The following is a 19,052-nucleotide window of genomic DNA, read 5'->3' as shown; positions in this document are numbered from 1 at the left end:
CAGTTCCCTCTTTGGACCCCCACTTTCACCCAATGCAGTTCCTCTGAGAGTCCACTTTGGACCCCCACTTTGCCCCAATGCAGTTCCTCTGAGAGTCCATTGTTCGGTCTCCCCAGGGATGCTCAAGGGGCTGTGGCAGGAGGAGGGCAGGAAAGTCCTGCCTCACAAACGGTGGGATACACACCACTGATGTGAAGGGAGAGGGAAGGATTGTTTGTGTATTGTTGTCACTGGTACAAAACTGCACGTTTTGTGCAGGATGAATTTATCCCAGAAATGAGCTTCCACCTTCCCAACTCCATGCTCAATCCCTGCTACAGTTTGCATGCGACCCGTTGACCTTTGTTGAAAGTCTAGATCAGTGATACTCACTCCATGGCTTGGGAGCTGCGTACGGCTCTTTGAAATGCCACCCGTGGCTCTTCAGAGCACTCTTCCCCAATGTGGCACCCAGCCTACGTTTCTGGAAAGTGGGCAAGGCGCTTGCCCAGTGGGGACTATGGTTGGCAGCTGGTTCCCACCTTGAAATAGCCACCATAGGAGGAACAGAGAAGCTGCAAGTTAAGGCAGAGTGGATATTGCTGGACTAGGCACTTTGGGCAATTCACTGCCTCCTCCTTCCCTGGATCTTATTGCTCACTTTTCTTTCACACCTGCTGGAGCAAGAAGGACGGTAGTTTTGCCTTACAGTGGGCAAGAGGGAGAGGTAGGGGACAAGCCTGGGGGAGGAGTAATGTCAAGAAGTGCAGGCAACATGGTGAGGACGAGAGAGGGAAGAGAGGCATTCCCGATCAGTGGAATTTGAGATCAACGTTTCCTGCACTGTCCTTTCGTCCCAGAGTTTGGTATAAGGTAAAAAGAAGGGCAAGAATTGAGACATTTTAACAGAGAGAGTTACAGGGGCAAACGTGCAAGCTTCATTTGCACCAGGGATCACAAAAGCTCCACCCCTCAAAATGTTTTTTGGAAGGCTGCTGAAATATTACAAGACATTAACAGGAGCAGCTGTGATCGTGCCCCTCACCACTGAGTAATTGCAGAGGGAACCCCACATCTGGAATGGGAGAGGTAAGAAGGACTCCCATCCCGAGTCCCAGGCGAGGACTTCTGGGTGGGTGGGCCTGAGTCCCGGCTCCTCTCGTTTTCGAAATGTATGCCCTGGCCTTTTGTATGGGTGGAGTTCTGCTGACTAATCCCATTAATGCACAGGTTTCAGGCTCTAATTGCAGCTTTTCCAGTTTTCTTTTCTGTCATTGCTTGTTAAGGATGTAATCATCTTGATCAGCTTAGCCCACTCATACGATTCGTCGGAGTAGCTGGAGTGGTCTGCTGCTGATGGTGATTATACCAGATTTCTCAGGGGGCAGACCCAGGAGACAAAGCACAGCTTTTCAGAACATCCCGAAGGATTCTGGAAAGCTCGGCTAGAGCAAAACGAGGCGAATGCTGCCGTTCGAACAGCACATTGGAAGAGCCTTCTTTAATTAAGATCTGGCCAGCTTGCCCAGTAGATAGATTTGAAAAATTACTTGAGCCAAAGTGTCACTTCAGTGCCGTTTCCATGAATCTGAATGAACTTGCGCACAAAAAATGTGGTGCCGTTTTGACCTTTAAGAAAATTTTGTTTGGTTTGGTTTTTTTGCATTGTGCAAATTCCAGGGGTGGGGTGGAGGGTGACATTTCTCAAAGGAGATTTGCACGTCCCTGTATAGAACCAGTGTCATGCAGTAGTTAGAGTGCTGAGCTGGGATTTGGGAGAACCCGATTTCTCACTCTGCCATGGAAGCTGGCTGGGGACCTTGGGACCGTCACATCCTCACTTCTAGGGTAGGTGGTGGAGCCCCCTTGCGGAGAGGGCGGAATAAAAGTCTAAAGTAAATATAAACAAGATACATTTCAGATACTGTCCAGTCTTTTGATTCTGTGTTCAAAAGGATATGGTGGTATAGTTCATTGCAGTATCTATAACTAAAATTGTTTTTGTCTAGGATTGTGAAGTGATTATTGAAGCAATCACAAGTTTCATTTTTAATTAATAAGTAAATTGGCACAGACACGCTTGTTTCAAAGATTTTTACAGATTCAGTGAACTTTTCGTTTAAAAAGAAGATCGACAGCGGGGGGGGGGGGGTCAACAATCTGACCCTGCAGCCTGACCCCCAGAAAGGGTCAGTGGTTTCCCCACTGGTCTCCATGACAGGTAAATTGGTGGGATCTGTCTGAGTGGTACCATCCAAACTAGTGAGAAGTGATGGCATAAAAGATTGTGCAATTCCATCCCTTGTTCTTTGCAGGCACCGTCTCCCCCACCGTCTCCCCCCACACCCCATCCCACTCGCTTCTGGTTTAGTGGTACAGGAAAGCTGCCCTCTAGATGTATCCTCGTGGCGAATGAATCATTGTTGAGAAAGCCATCTCGAATGCACCTAGATCATTCTGAACAATGCTATCAGCATTTAACACCCTTTTGCAAAGGTTAAAGGCTTATAAAACTCCATGTGGTTCCCTCTCCCCTCTTGCCTTCCTCTGTGTTCAGTGAACTGTATCAGTTCATCAGAGCAATTAGCTTTCAGCTTCGGCATTGTCTTAATCTGAGCAAAGCAGTAATGGAGAACAAAAATGGCCATGTTCTCAGCAGATATCAATTTTCATAATTCTCCTGTCTTCAGGCACATTAAATGGATTCACCAAAAGAGCCCGGTAGATTATTTTGGAGATAGAGACAGCCTCGAGGAACAAATGTGAGTTGTTAAAGGAGTTTTGATGGGGAAGTGATGGAAGTCAAAATGCCAAGCAGGTGGTTAGGGTCAGACTTCAAGTGGTTATCGCTTTAAATGGCCGTGCTTGTGGCTGCAAAACACTATCCATGTGAGAGGAAGATAAAAAGAGGAAGACGCAGCAGCAGCAGCAACTCTGGAAAGAGATGATTAAGGACGGGTTTGACTGAATGAGCAGCATTTAACTTACCCCTGTGAGCGGTTTGGAAGGCGTGAGACAGGAAATTGCATGTGTGCCCTTCTACGTAATGAGGGAAGAGCAGAAAGCCACTTGATCAGAATTTTAAAAAGTGAGAGCCGTCAAAACAAAACAAAACCATGTTTTTTTCCCCACCCTGCTCAATGTTAACCTGCTGCCTGATATGCTAATGACTCAAAATGATGTTAAACTTGGGCTAGAAAAATAACTGCACTTAATTGGCAAGGTCTTCCGAGCAATTCTCTTTGCTGCTCTCCAAACATCCAGCGGCGCTTCTGGGTGTTCTTTCTCTTGGTCATAAACAGAAAGGGATGCTTTTGCATCTTGCCCAACAGCTGCAAGCGTCTGGGTTTTGACAACTTACAAATAAGATTCTGGGCCGGAGGCCTCCTTGGTCTGCTAACAAGCCGAGCTCTTGAGCTGTACGAAGTCTAACCTACTTCAACCACTCAGATGTTTAAAGGCCTCTTGGCACGTTAAGAAGAGAAAGGAATATGTATTTCGCAAAACAGAATCACCATTTTTCTCTGCAGATGCCAAAGGAGAGAGGGCAGTGGCAACCAGGGAGAAGATGGTTAGTTGCACCCTCCTTGCAGCTGCTGTGCTGGTGAAGGTATAGCACGTTCCTCTGGGTGCACAGCACAGAGAGCCTCGACTTGTCTGGAGTCATCTGTGTGGCCAAACACAAGCCAACTTGCGGGAACTCTTCTTAGAGTTATGTCCTGGGCTTAATTCTAAACGTAAAAAAGACTTGGTAATAAAGTATATCCTTACAGCAATCTGACTGTCTTTTTGCACACGAGACTTAAATCACTTTTGATCCTTTCTTGTTTTAAAGGTAGAAAAGAGCAAGAGTCCAGTAGCACCTATAAGATTAACAACATTTATGGAAGAGTATGAGCTTTTGTGAGTCACAGCTCACTTGTGTGAAACTGGACTTATAGGTGCTACTGGACTCTTGCTCTTTTTTACTGCTACAAACAAACTAACACAGCTACCCATCTTGTGTGAAAGGAGTTATCATCCAATCACCATCCATATGGGTGGGGAAAAAACCACAGAGGCATTTATAATGCAAAAGAGCATTTTGGAGGCCAATATGGGCTTGGTTTTCACCTTAAAAAGCTCTTTCCAGCAAGAGCTGCTGGTACGCATCACACGTGAAAAAATGTCAAGACTTCAGAGGTTCTTCAAACGTTTGGAGGTAGAGCATCTTCTTGGCACGTGTAAGGTCCCAGGTTCAGTCCCAGTTATCTTCAGTTAAATGGATCAGTTGGGAGGTGATGTGAAAGACCTCTGCTTGAGACCCTGGAGAGCTGCTGCCATCTAAGAAGACAATTGTCATGTCTGTACCCCTACATCCACGCAATTGTTCTGTGTGGAACCATTGCTAATGCTGTACCTTGATTTCATTTTGCAAATGCTCTAACCATCACTTTCGTTTCTCTCACAGCCTGAGAACACAGCTGTCTTATCTTTTCTTAGAAGCTCACAGGAGTGACCTGATACTGTCTGAAATGTTACAGTTTACTCTCATGCATTCCCAGACCCTTTCCTGCGCAAACCTGTGGTCTAGCTGGGAGGGGGGAAATGAGTGGGTATTTAGAGTTGTACTTTCTTCACGTCTCTATTCCTGTCAAGGAAACATGTACTGCTTAGATGCTTTCTTGCCTCTGAGTAACTCTATGGACATATATATGGAAATGATTGGATTTCTGAATAAAACCATTTAACCAAGAGCCTGGACTTCTTGTTGCAATGGGACAGAGACCTGTCTACCATATCCTGTCATCCATAGTCTGACATTTTGATAGGAATCCTTCAGTTTTCCTCTGCACCTGCAACCCTTGGAGAATGGCTACCGGCTTCGCGTTGTCAGAGCCTGACCTGGGGCCAACAGCGCCAGAGGATCACATCGATCCACTGGGAACAGGTGAAACTCCGGAAAGGACTTCCAGAGAGCTGGCACCTGTGACCCACTCAAATTTGGACTACTTTGTGGACTGTAATATATCTTCAATGAGGGGACTTAGTGCTGCCGGGACCATCCCGATGTATCGTGAACTGGAAGTGATCCCCAATGCCGGGTCTACCTACTACCACTAGAAATTACCACCCACACGTGAGTGGGACCCTCGTAGATCCCTAACTGCAGAGGAGAGGACGCAATGCCGTGGGACAATGTACTTTCAACGTTCTATCAAGATGGAGGGGTACATTGGCGAACCGACGGCGAGGGGAGCAGCCGCTCTAATGGGCCACGCGGGGTGGAGTTTGAATCCCCCATGGATAGCTGAGACCAGCGAGTACCGCTTGTTACAAGACATAGCGGAGGATTTAGAAATATCAGGGGACCCTGGATTACCCCCTGGCAACGCCGTGGAATATCATGGAGTTACATTTGAGAAAGGAACAGATCCTTTGGACCTCTGTGAGTCGGGAGCTGTGGCCGGGCCAAACAACCAGGATTGGGATCAGACACCACGGCTACCCGCACTGCAGGGTAAAGCAACACAATCGGTGTTGATGGATTTACAAATGCAGGGGGACCGTGGATTAACCCCTGGCGATGAGCGCATGTTGGTGGATTATACCTTCGAGGAAGAGACAGACTCCATGGAATCAAGTGACGTAAAGGCTGCATCTGAGCCAGAAATCCCTATTGGGAGCCAGACACCGCAAACCGTGAGAGATGGGATGCATCCAGCTCAGGAGGACTTAGCTCATGCCTTGAGGATACAGGAAGAATGGGAACGAAGTCTCCTCAAAGAGCAAGGGAACATCAGTTCACCGGAGGCACCGGTGAGATCAGTGACAGGAGCATGCGGGGAACCAAGAAAACCCCCTATTCTGCCACAACCAGGGAGAGCCCTGCAAATTGGACAAAATCCAACAAACTTTATAGGAAGAGTGGTTTTAATGACTCCTGCACAGTTTGTGGATGACCAAGTAGTTCCCTCAATCTCAGGAGTAACCACAGGAACAGAGGGATAGAGTATCATTCCGCCTTCTCCCTTAGTGACTGCACCGAATATACTCTCCCGGGCAGTAGGGATGAGTCAGTATGGGAGAGCACAACCAATGACTGTTCCTTCGATCGTGGGTGGCACAGGGGCGCAAATTGACACACAGGGGATGAGAGTGCTGACGAGCTTACAAACTCAAACTCCCCTACCAGTGTCGACAATTCCCACTTTACCACCCCAGAGGGGAGTGTGGATCCAACCATTGAGGGTCCCATCTACTACAGTAAGCACAGGGGCACGGGTTGCCACTGCAGGGATGAGGATGCCCCAAACCGGCAATCACAGGGAGCCCCCGTCATTATCCCGATGGGGATTGGAGTACAAGTGGGCCACCCGCAAACGGGGTCCTCCAATATACCCCCCTCAGGGAGCCACCAGGGTTCAAGCACAAGCCTTTCACCCACAGTACGGAGGAATACCGCAGGCAGCTCCAAGGGGTTACGGAGCAGATGGAGCCTATCAAATACCCTTTGTGGGGCAGGGACATGGTCAAACCCCCCCCCCCGGGAGTGGCCCCAGTCTACCAGCTGGTGGAGTACCAGGGAGCAGGAGCTCCCACAGCGGGATTACTGCAAGGATGGTTCAAATTGGAAGCCACATTCGATGGGAACCCCAGGAACATAGGATTTTTTATAGTCCATATGTGGAATTTTTCCAAGATTGGGAACATTTGTTTCCCTCGGAACACAGTCGAGTGAACCACTTAGGATCTCAACTGGAAGGGGCAGCAGCCAGATGGTACGTAACTTTGCATGACATGGGAGCACCTGAGCTATATGACTGAAATGCTTTCATATATGCAATAAGAGCCCAATTTGAACACCTACTAGAGGGAGAAAGGGCTCGTACAAAGCTCAGAATGTAAGACAAGGATCCAGACCCATAAGAGATGCTGCCGAATTCAGGCAACTAGCCACCAAATGTCAGGACTATCATGAAGGAGTTAAAATTTAATTGTTCCAAAATGGATTGAATGCCAACCTGCTATATCAAGCACCCATGCAAGATGACCCACAAACCCTATTAGGATGGATCCAATTGGCATGTGAGGTTGAAAATAGAACCCAAGTAGTGAAACGTTACAATACAACAAGATGCTGGGCCAAGGAGACCCACCACTGCAGACAGGGACCGCGCCTCATTAGGTCAAAGAGACCCTATTCCTGGAGCTGGGAGAGAACTGAGATGGCAACAAGGACTATGTTTAAAATGTGGGGGCATTGGACATTTTGCAGCACAATGCCCTGTAAAACTGGCACAGAGAGGAAGAGGCCAAAGCATACCCAAACCTGGGGGGGGGGGGGCAAAACCCCTAGTTGGAAAGCGGCCCCGAAACGTGGGAAGCTAGAGACTGGTTTAGATGCCGATGAGAGTGCCCGAAATAATGAGACACCCACACAAAAAGAAACAGAAGAGGATTCCACCCCACCGTCAGGAAATGAGACAGACCTGCCATGAAAAGGTCCTGACAGCAGGTCCCTAAGGTGCCCAAACCACCAGAGGTGAAAAAAGGGCATATTATTTATGCCTGTGACATTATTGAATCCAAAAACGGACCTCATGTGCAAGTGCAAGTCTTAATAGATTCCGGATGTTCCCAGCACTTAATATCACCAGCCTTGGTTAACGGGCTGGGCTTAGAACTAATAGAACTCAAAGACCCTATAGTATTTGAACAAATGGATGGGTCTAACATGCATCCAGCACCCTGCAAAACTGAACCTACTCCTACGAGCATGGGAGATCATTGGGAAAATAGAACATATATAGTCAGCAATGTGGCTAAATATCCCTTGGTACTGGGAAGCCGCTGGCTATGGGGCCATGACCCGTACATCAAATGGCTTACTGGAATGGTGGTCATTAGAGATCATTGTGCAAAACATACATGGATTAAAATATCGGGCAGGGAGGCACCCTCCCCATTAGAGTCTGTATTATTGACTGCGGAGGAAGAGAAAGCCATTCCCTCCGAATATCAAAATTTAAAACAAGTGTTTGATGAAAAAGAAGCTGACGAGCTTAGCCCTCACAAAGGCACGGGCTGTGCTATTGAACTCATTCCAGGGGAAAAGTTACCTAAGGGAAAATTGTACTCAGCTGAAAGAAAGGAACTGAGAAGTTTTATTGACAAAAACTTAGAGTGAGGATTCATCCACCCAGTCAGTTCCCCCCATGCTGCACCTCTATTGTTCTGCAAAAAGAAAGATGAGGGGCTGAGACTGTGTACCGACTATTGGGGAATAAATGCTGTACCCATGTCAAATGCGTACCCCTCCCCTTAATTAGAAACTTGCTCAGTGTGGTGGCGCAAGGCAAAATCTTTTCGAAATTGGACTTAAAAGATGCTTATTTCCAAGTAAGGATAAGGGAGGGGGATGAATGGAAAACCGCATTCAACACCCCTTTGAGACAATTTGAATACCTCATAATGCCTTTCGGCCTACAGGGGGCGCCAGGTGTGTACAAGAACTTAATCAATAAAGTGCTGCATGAATACCTGTACAAAGGTGTAGTTCTTTATCTAGATGACATGTTGATTTATACTGCTGATAAAGAATCCCATGTGGAGTTGGGCCAGAAATGTGCTGAACACTTTAAAGAAACACAAACTGCTGGTAAAATTGTCTAAATGTGAATGCCATAAAGAAGAGTTGGATTTTTTGGGGTACCGAGACTCTCACCAAGGCCTGAAAATGGACCCGGCAAAAATCCAAGCTGTAGTGGGGTGGAAGCCCCCCAAAACAAGAAGGCAATTGCAGTTGTTTTTAGGGTTCGCTAACTTTTACTGACCCTTCATAAAAATTTTTGCTCAAATTGCCCTCCCGAATCTTTTGCGGTAAAATTGGCACTTACCACCTGGTGGCATTGGCCGTGGGGGGGGGGAGCTACTCCTACAACCCAATGAGGAGGGGGAACTGCACCCTTGCGCATACATTTCTAAAAAATTCTCTGAAACTGAACGCAGTTGGAGCATATGGGGAAAAGAACCTTTTGTGGTGAAATTGGTATTTACCACCTGGCGGCATTGGCTAGAAGGGGCTAAAGTACCTTTTGAAGTATGGACTGATCACAAAAACTTAGAGGCGCTATGCACCCTCTGTAGACTGAATGCTAAACAGTTAAGGTGGGAGGCATTCTTCTCTAAATTCAGCTTAATGTTGAAGTACCTCCCTGGCCAATCAAATTTCCTGGAAGACGCACTTTCGCACATGCCCCAACATGACAGCCAGAAGGAGGAGATAATTGATACAGTCTTCTCACCAGCCCAATTAGGAGGAGTGGTGACGACATGCAGCCAAACTGCAAAAACACAAAGCAGCACAACACCTGATCTCTCAGAATGGGGAGAGTAAAAGCAGAAACTGAAAAGGAGCTGTGCCCAAAGCTGAGCTGAAACAGGAGGCGGATGACCACTGGTACAGGAGGAACAAACTCTACATCCCAATCAGTTTAAGGAAAGAAATCTTACAACAATGTCATGATTCAAAATTAGCCAGTCGTTTTGGGTATCTGAAGACCCTTCATTTAGTGCAAAGATGATTTTGGTGGTCAAATATGAGAAAGGATATCTCTCAATATGTATCTTCCTGTCCAGTATGTATAATGGGGAAAACTAGGAAGGGGAAACCCCCTGGACTATTGCAACCTTTAGAAACCCCTCCTAGACCATGGGCTGTAATCTCAATGGACTTTATCACTGACCTTCCCTCCTCAAAAGGATATACTGTCGTTTTAGTGGTTGTGGACTTATTTTCTAAGCAAGCTTATTTCGTTCCATGTACTACTAACCCCACAGCTAAAAAATTAGCCAGCCTGTTCATGAAACATGTAGTCAGATTGCATTCATTTCCTACCAAAGTAATCTCAGATCGGGGGGTACATTTCGTTGCCAACTTCTGGCGGGAGCTTCTCAAAATTGCTGGAATTGAACAAGGTTTAAGCTCCGCCCATCATCCTCAAACTGACAGACAAACCGAATGCACAAATCAAGTGTTAGAACAATTTTTAAGACGCTACATTAACTATCAACAAGATAATTGGATCGATTTCATTTATTTTGCCGAATATGTATATAACAATTCAATCCACAGCTCTACAGGAGTTTCTCCTTTCAAGATAGCCCAAGGATATGAGGGGAACGCTGTACCTTTTGCTACAACCCCTGGTTCCCAAAAACCAGGAGATTTGGGAGAATGGTGGACCAACTTAACTTTCCAATGGGAAGTAATACAAGAGACTTTAAAGAAAGCTAAAGAGGACTGTAAAAAAGTTGCTGACCAAAAACGTTCTGAACAATGGCAGCTGCAACCAGGAGATCCTGTTTACATCTCCACAAAAAATATTAAGGGAGAACAACCCAGTAAAAAACTAGGGTTAAAATACTTAGGATCTTTTCCTGTCAAAAGAGTAATAAATGATGTAACTGTAGAAATAGAGCTTCCAAAGAATTTAAAACAAAGCCACCCAACATTTCATTTAAGCCTTTTGAAAAAAGCTCCCCCACCAGACAAATGGCATCCAGAGAAGGGAGCTCCTCATCCAACGCTAGTGGACAGCCAGATCCACTATGAAGTGGAAGAAATTCTAGACTCTAAAATCAAACATCATAAACTTTATTATTTAACCAGACTTTGATGAATCTTTCAGGGAATGGGTGGAGCAACCTCATGTAAATGTTCCAAGACTAATTTCAAAATTTCACAAACGTTATCCTGACAAACCTGGCCCCTGAGAGAGAAGGTCAATGTTTGGGGGGGGGCAGAAATGTCATGTCTACACCTACATCCATGACATTGTTCTATGTGGTGAATCGTTACTAATGCTGTATCTTAATTTCATTTTGCAAATGCTCTAACCATCGCTTTTGTTTCTTTAGCAGCCTGAGAACTCAGCTGCCTTATCTCTTTTCTTAGAAGCTCACAGGAGTGACCTTGCACTGTCTGAAATGTTACAGTTTACTCTCATGCATTCCCAGACCCTTTCCTGCGCAAACCTGTGGTCTAGCTGGGAGGGGGGAAATGACTGAGTATTTAGAGTTGTACTTTCTTCAAGTCTCTATTCCTGTCAAGGAAACATGTACTGCTTAGATGCTTTCTTGCCTCTGAGTAACTCTATGGACATATGTATGGAAATGATTGGATTTCTGAATAAAACCCTTTAACCAAGAGCTTGGACTTCTTGTTGCAATGGGACAGAGACCTGTCTACCATATCCTGTCATCCATAGTCTGACAACAATGCGAACCTTGACGGACCATGGGTCTGATTGAGCAAAAGGCAGCTTCGTGTGTTCTTGTGTTCTCTGCTCAAGGGGTAATTTGAGGGTGGCGAGTTTAGGATGTGTGAGGAGTTTAACGGCTCAGGCACGCTCCAGACTGCTCATTCATGAAAGTAAGACAAACATCTGTTTTCCCGTTTCTATTTCGCTGTCTTTCTCCTGAGATAGGCCGCACAACTTCTTTGTAGCATTCTGTGGATCTGAAGGTTTGGTGTTAGCAATCAAAAAGGCCATCGTGTGTGGAGTTCATACGGAACATAGGAATTGTGGAACCAGCCTGGAGTTTGTCAGGCTGACACCAGAAGCGTTTTTGTTTGTGGGTGAAGGCCAAAACATTTCCACTTGGCAGGGTTTGGTTTAACCGTTTTTACTTGGCACAGTCGCTAGCCCTTATGTAAACTAAAGAAGAGTTTTCTGGGGGAAAAGCTGTTTATCAGTGATCTGGACATTTAAGTCCCTCAGATGTTGAGCATGCACGGTGGGTAGCCTTGCAGAATATCTGTGGCAGCCTTTCTGTAGTCATTCAGAGAGAGACGGTCTTAGACTTGAATTAGGGCGTTTCAGTACATGGAACTTAAGGCCAAACTAAATATGATAGTGGGAGATCTGTAACTGGATAAAGTGTTTTTCCCCATTGTAGTCCCCCCCCCCCGCCCCCGTGCTGTTTCCCCTGGATTGGGCAAGATAAAAGTGTTTGGGTGAAGCCTAAACATTTTCCTTTGCAGGCAAATAGCAACTGGAAAGGGGGGAAGTTTTAAGATGGTGCAAATGTTGTAAGGGGAAGGGGTTAAATGCTCTTCCCCCTATGCCATGGCTCCATTTCAAATTGGAGACCTCCCACAGCTGCAGCTTACTTTTCCCAAACCTGTGTAAGATCTGTTCACAGATCTCCAACCATCATGCCTTGTTTGGGCTTTTGGGCCAGCAGCCTAAACTCCCTGATGGACGGGAATGGCCATTACAGGGGTGTGAACTGTGGCTTGGGAAACTCCTAGACATTTGGGGGCTGTGCTTGGGAAGGGCAAGTTTGAAGGAGGGGAGGTCTCAGCAGGGGTGTCATGCTATAGAGTTCACCCTCCAAAGTTACCACTCTGGAGACCAGTTGTAGTTCTGGGGGAACTTCAGTGCCCGCATGGATACCGGCAACCCTAGGTCATTGCTTGCCCAGGGAAGCCCAATTTTGTCAGATCTTGGAAGCTAAGTAGGGTCGGCCTTGGTTAGTAATTGGATGGAAGACCTCCAGCAAAGACCAGGGCTGCAGAGGCAGGCAGTGGCAAACCACTTCTTCTGGTCTCTTGCTATGAAAGCCCCACCAGCGGTCGCCATGTGACTTGACGGTACTCTCTGCCAGCACCAGGTCATTGCTCGTGGATATTAAATGGTAACCTACGTACTTATCCTTGGGATTTGGCAATTATGTTCTATAGTTCAATACAAGGGATATCCCACAGTAGTCTGGGATTGGCATTTGCAGAAGGGGCTTCTCTATGCACATGGGCAAAATCAGCCGCTGCCCACATGCGTGCATTCTCTGTGGTGGCAGCTACTTCAGGGAACGGCCTGCCTGATGAGGTCAGGAAAGCTCCCACTCTCCTGGCTTTCCAGAAACTATGCAAAACGGAATTATTCAGGAGGGTTTTTTACACAGTTACGATAGCTGTGCTGTAAGAAAATGATTCCAAGAGATGCATTGGAAAGGGATAGGGACTGCATATACTGCTTTGTACTGCCTTTTCGCTGTGGATAGTTCCTCATCATGTAATATATCATGTCAATTCGCTTATATTTTGTTTTCAGCTCCGTATCAGATCTCTGCTTGTTTTCAAATTTCTGCAATCCTTACCCTATTGTATGTATTATTTAACAAATAATCTTGTATTGACCTGCACTGTGTAATCGAGTCTCGGTGAGAAAGGTGGACCATAAATAGAACAAGCAAACACACACACAGAGACAAGCATCAATTCACATTATTACCTGCACCCCCATTCTGGGCAGGCCCCTAGACACGAGGCACCTAGCACCTCGTGTCCAGTTCCTAGAGACTGGCTGCCCAGGGCTCACGATGGTCCTGGCACAGACTCTAGAAGTTCCTCTGTTCCAGGACTGAGTTCTGCTGTTGACAACAAAATCCAGAGCTGCTGAAGCCTCAGCACAATTGAAGACCCCGTGACATCCAAGCATTGACAGTGGAGTCGGGGTTGGACCAAGGCTGAGTATGTTGGTTTCAATAGGGTTTTCTGTTTCACCGCAGCGCTCCTCCCTCCCTCCCTCCCTCTCTCTGCAAAATACAAACAAAACAAAGCCCCAAAACCCCCACACTACATCTTGGGCCTGTTCTGGACCCAGTGGTCAGCTCACTCAGATGGCCACGGATTGGGAGCCAAGGGCTCAGAGCACTTTGGCCCTTGGCATTCTGCTCTTGCCAAACTGCTTGTGCCTTTGGTCACACCAAGGCCTTTATCCACTTTCACAGCTGTGTAAAAGGTAGAAGGACATTCTGCTTCGCAAGCCTTCAGTTGTTGGTTATTCAACTGTGTGGCAGTTGTTGAAGCACAAGAACCCTGACAGATGAAAGACTGGCAATGCTAGGTTCTAGTCGATGGATACCCTGGCCTGGATAGCCCAGGTGAGCCTCATCTCATCAGATCTCAGAAGCTAACCACCTCTGTTAGTCTCTTGCCTTGAAAACCCCGTCAGGGGTCTCCATAAGTCAGCTATGACTTGAGGGCACTTTCCTTCACCACTAGTGCTGGTGAAAAGGGTACTCTGTGTGGGGGGGGCACCCTCAGGGTCGGTCTGCTGATGCTATTAAAACCTGCCCGTCCTTCTTAAAAACATATATATATCCCTGACTTCTAATGCACAACTAGGAAATAAATACGTTTATGTTTATGGACATGTTTTGAAGGATAATAATGGGAAATACGTCCCGCCTCCCCTCTGCCCTCTAATGCAGGAATATTTCCTGCAGGCTTCTCCCCACCCACCTGGGAGGCTCCTCTGAGGCAACAGCCAGAGTCTGCTGCTGCTTTTCCGAAGAAAGGCTGATGCCAAATGCTTCCTTTGCTTTGCTAATGCAAAATAGTCTTGGCTTAAGGCTCGGCTGTAAATCATGGTTTTTCACACCCAGTATATGTTATTAATGTAATTGTATAAATTTAAAAGGCTCTCATAGTAGACTTCCCAGAATGGCATGGCAGCTTCTGCAATTTTTTTTTGTTTCAGTGCAAGATGTGCCACTGCACTTTTAACAAAAATGCATATCAGCCCTCGTCACTGATGGTGGTTGCAGGGCATTGCAGCCAGCCTCCCTTCCTGCCATTTGTATCTTCGGCTGGATGCAAAAAAGGTTGGTCTCTGCTGGGGGAGGCTGATTGCAAAGGCACTGCATGAGAGCCGTTGAACCCAGGCTGCCCCATGACCAGAGTGAGAACTGTGGGCATCGGAGATTGGCTGCTTTTGTCTGATTCGTGCTTGGGCCTGACACAGGGATGATCTCTTCCAAGCTAATCAGTTAAGCCTCCTGAAGAGACAGAAGTCAGTCAAACCAGCCCTCACGGTATATAGTCAGTTACAAGTCCTCTTCGTTAAACTGGTTGGCTAATGCACAGGCAGACCTCCCACGCTGGGCCTCCCCATTCCCCACTGCTGCTCAGCAGGGTAGCAGTGGGGAAATGAGGATGATTCGGCATCACACCAATGTGCAACATCACTTCCAGTGTGAAACCAGAAGTGATGTCACCACAACACTCTGGGATTCACCCAAAACTCTGTGGCGGGTGAATCCTAGAGCATCACTCCAACGTGGTGATGTAGCTTTGAGTTTCACACCAGAAGTGACAGCACATTGGTTCATACCGAATCTCTTGTCTTTCCCGGCCCCAATTCTTCCACCAGGGTGCCATCAACCCTACCATTGAAATAGCTTACAGATCAGGCTGTGAGAAGCCGGGCAAAGATGCAGGGCCACCACTGGCATAGTTGACAATTTATTTATTAAAATATGTGTTTATTAAAATATTTATTGTTCCTTTATTAAAATATTTATGAAAATGTTTATACTCTTCCCTTTTGGTTCAGAGTATCTTACAATTACAGGATTGAAACCTATGCAAAATACTAATTTCCCCAAAGAAACGCCTGCAGCTTAAACTACAGTCCAGGCCCTTGCAAATTCAGTGGCTTTCCATCGTCTAGAGATGGTGCCCCCTCCCCTCCTCAGGGAGCCCCTTCCACAAAGCAGGAGCTACCATGGAAAAGGCACAGGCTCTCATGAATGGAGGTGGCAGCCTGAGGGCTATCGCTGGCGCATAGGGAGGAGGCGGTCCTTCAGACCACCCTTCAGGTAGGTAGGTCCTAGGCTGTGAAGGACTTTAAAGTCATAGCCAGCACCTTAAATTGAACTTGGAAACAAACTGACAGTCAATGTAGATGTTTTAAAATAGGCAAGATGCGTTTCCTGTTATCCGGTCTGAATATATACCTCAAAAATACCTCACTGGCATTTTCCGGGAATATTAGGGAATCCCAGTTGAATTCAGGATTCTCGGAAGTACCGATCCAGTTATATGGTTGGACAAATAGTGCAGCAATTCTTCCTAACATGCAATGCCATACATCTTTGAGAGTCACCTCTCTCCCCCTCTCTGACTCCTTAGGTGGGAAAGCAAAGAAAAGGAAAAGGGGGGAACTCAAGCTGAATTTGCAGGGCAAGGAGTTCTGCAAGGGATTCTCTGGTTCTATTGGGCTTTGTTAGTTTTGGGGGGGAGGCTTTGGGTTGGTTGCTTTTCTGTGTTTGAGTAAGCCTTCTTCATCCTGGAGAAAGAATGGGATTCCCCCTCCCCCATAGGCTACAAGGGAAACCTTGTTCAGGGGCCCATAGAATCAGATCCCTTAGTCCAATACACTTGAAACTTGGGCAGTTTTTAGACTGGCAGTACTCACAACGCTGCAATTTAGATGTAGTTAGCTTTAAAAACTGAGTCTCCAAACCACCACCACCACCCCGAATGTTTTCCTCATAGGGAATAATGGAGCCAAAGCTGTTCAGATTCCTGAAATAAAGCTGAGTCCAAGTACTATATTGGTATTTTTGGACCCAAATGTCAAGAATACTGATATTTATTTGATTTCTGGTACCTGAATCCAAAAAATACTTTTTCTAGTACACACTCCTAGTTCCTTCCTACTAGAGCTAAGCTACAAGAGATGAATTGCATGAGGAGGAGCGCGTGAAGGGAGTCGCAATGTTAGCCGGGAAGCTGAGTTTTAAAAGAGATCGGAAGGCTTTGCCAATTTCTCCTCTCTACAGATCAGGGCTCAGAAGGTTTGTTTATTTCCTCTTCACCTCCTAGAAGGGGAGGTGAAACTGACAAAGCCTTTGGGAGGCAAAGAGGAAATTGACAAACCTTCTGAGCAGCAATTTCCCTGGCTCTGTAGAGAGGGAAATTAACAAAGCCTTCCAGTCTCTTTAAAACTCAACTTCCCAGCTAACATTACAGCTCCCTTCATGTGCTCCTCCTCGTGCAATTCATCTCTTGTAGCTTGGCTCATAGACTGCTGCTGCATTCTGAACCAGTTGCAGATTAAAGTTGTTTTCAAGGGCAGCCCAATATCGAGCACATTATAGTAGCCTAACTACAAGTTTATAAAGGTGAGGATTAGTGTCGGGAGGGACCCTGTCCAAGGATGGCTGAGTGCTGTGACTGTTTCAAATACACTAGCCCTTATGGAGCCACGAGGCACACATGCCTTCTCCATCTAGACTTCAGAGCATCTGGTGGACACATGGATGTTTGCTTTCTTCCTGTCCCCAAACATTCTGTGCTTGAACTGCCTGTCATGTGTTGTCAGGACTTCATTTCCAAATAGGGCAGTGTTGCTGGAGCTCAGGCTTTTCCAGTTAGTATGTCATTGGCCTGGGAAAGCCTTCCTTGCTAATCTTAAATGCAAGAGCATAGGCTGTGGTTGACCCTTGCATCACTATTTCACGTATCCCAGAACTCAGTGATGGTGCTGAAAATGGATTTTGCTGAGCAGAGGCACACATTTTGGGAATTTTTGAGCATTATTCTGTTCTAGAAGAGGGATAGCCGAGCATCGGGCTCCATTCAGGCTCCGAAACGGGTTTTCTTGGCTCCCCTCCTGCATCAGATTGCGAGCATGAGGTTTGTCACTATTCCTGACCTGGCAAATATCATTTTTGTTTCACAAGGTGAGGGCTGCTTGCCAGGTAAAGAAATGCAGCCGCCTGTTTCTCACCATCTGTGGGCTTTGCCAAGGGGGGCTTCTTCACTCCTTTCTTCAGCTGCAGGCGAGATCCCTCCCCAACCCCCCAAGCCCCAGTCTTGTTCCTAGTTTTCAGCAGACCCTCAAAGACAACATAGGGGGCCACGTGAGGATCTAACATGGGAAAGAGAGACTGAAATCACTGGCCTGCCGGCTGAAAGGTTATTCTATCAGCAGAACTGCAGTGGTTGGATCCACGCCCATATTTCACATTCACAGTCTGGAGTCTGGTGAGTTGGAGAGTAGAAGGTGTTCCTTCCCCAGTTTGGGATCTCGATGTTCACCAGGATACAATTTCAAAACTTCCTCTTGGTTTCTTCCACTTGTCCTTCTAGTCTATACTCATACATTGAAAATTACCCTTTGTGATAGCTGGAGGTCAGAGGTGATGATAACGTGGTTTGCTATCATCTTTGGTAGTCACACGCATCATTTAAACTTGATCTAAGGAGGAAAGCCTCTTGGAAGGTCACCCGTCTGTCTGTGCACCTCTTTCCCCCATCTTTGGAACACCACATTCATTTTAAAGCACTTTACATCGTAGCCCCTTAACACAAAAGCCCGTCTCTCTCTCTCTCTCTCTCTCTCTGTCCAACTTCACACTCCATTTTGAGTGGATATGGGAATTGTATTGAACACGTGGCTATCCATTAAAGCTCCATCTTCCTTGTTCAGGATTTATAAATTATCCTTTTCGATAGCGGTGATCTGAATTACGTTGGGAAGCAGGTAACCAGCCATTTCAAAAACTCTCATTTAAATTAACTGTATCATTTCTTGTTTGTCACCTCCAATAGTTTGGAATTCGTAACTCTTTTTGAAAACATAACTGGGTAACCATATTTTTGTTAATCTTTTATTTACTAACCTTTTATAACATCAATTGATTTTTTAAAAAATATCAACTAAATGTAAGAGAATTAATTGGTCAAAATATATGAGTCACTTTAAGTGACAGGTACAGCTACTGGAACTCAGAAGTCTGATTGGAAATGTTTGCAATGAAAATGCCCCTCCCCCGAATGGGCATCTATACAGATGAGGGGATAAGATTTTTAATTGATTTAATGATTTAAAGTTCCTTAAATCAGAGGTATTCCTAATGGAGTTCTACCAAATTATTTGAGAGGGAGTAGATCAGAGATTGATAATGATAGTGAAATTATGTTTTGATGGGGAAAACATCACAAAAGATCAGCCAGAGAATTCTTGCAGGCTTTGGCGTTTCGTAAGTCCAAATGCGGTTACCTGACAGGCAGCTCAGTTCAAAGGACCAGCCCTGCGCCTGGGCATCAGCCTAGCCGCGGTGCCACTTCGCCGCTCCCCGTGAACTCTTGAGGGAGAGCCACACTGGCGGCCAAGCCCGGCAAGGTGCAACCGCTGCAGAGAGCATCCACCCCACCATTTCCCTCACAACCCCACCAGCACCAGCCAATGGCTGCACAACTCCCCTGACCAGACACATGACAGGCAAGCAAT

The 19,052-nt window shown here is 46.3% G+C and overlaps 1 protein-coding gene across 2 annotated transcripts in view; it reads left to right on the top strand.

The window, feature by feature from the left end:
• The window catches only part of NRP2 (neuropilin 2), a 254,599-nt gene that overhangs the window by 216,350 nt on the left and 19,197 nt on the right, over positions 1–19,052 (top strand). The window contains exon 16 of one of the 2 annotated variants that reach the window (XM_054970184.1): positions 3,510–3,696. The exons of the other annotated variant lie outside the window; for it this stretch is intronic. Coding sequence (XP_054826159.1) covers positions 3,510–3,595 — 86 coding nt within the window. The 3' untranslated portion in view covers positions 3,596–3,696. Of the gene's footprint in view, positions 1–3,509; positions 3,697–19,052 lie in introns of those variants that run through there. 2 annotated transcript variants of the gene reach the window in all.

The sequence above is a fragment of the Eublepharis macularius genome, chromosome 2 (assembly GCF_028583425.1).
Source record: "Eublepharis macularius isolate TG4126 chromosome 2, MPM_Emac_v1.0, whole genome shotgun sequence".
NCBI lineage: Eukaryota > Metazoa > Chordata > Lepidosauria > Squamata > Eublepharidae > Eublepharis > Eublepharis macularius.
This window is presented reverse-complemented; position numbering and strand designations above follow the sequence as displayed.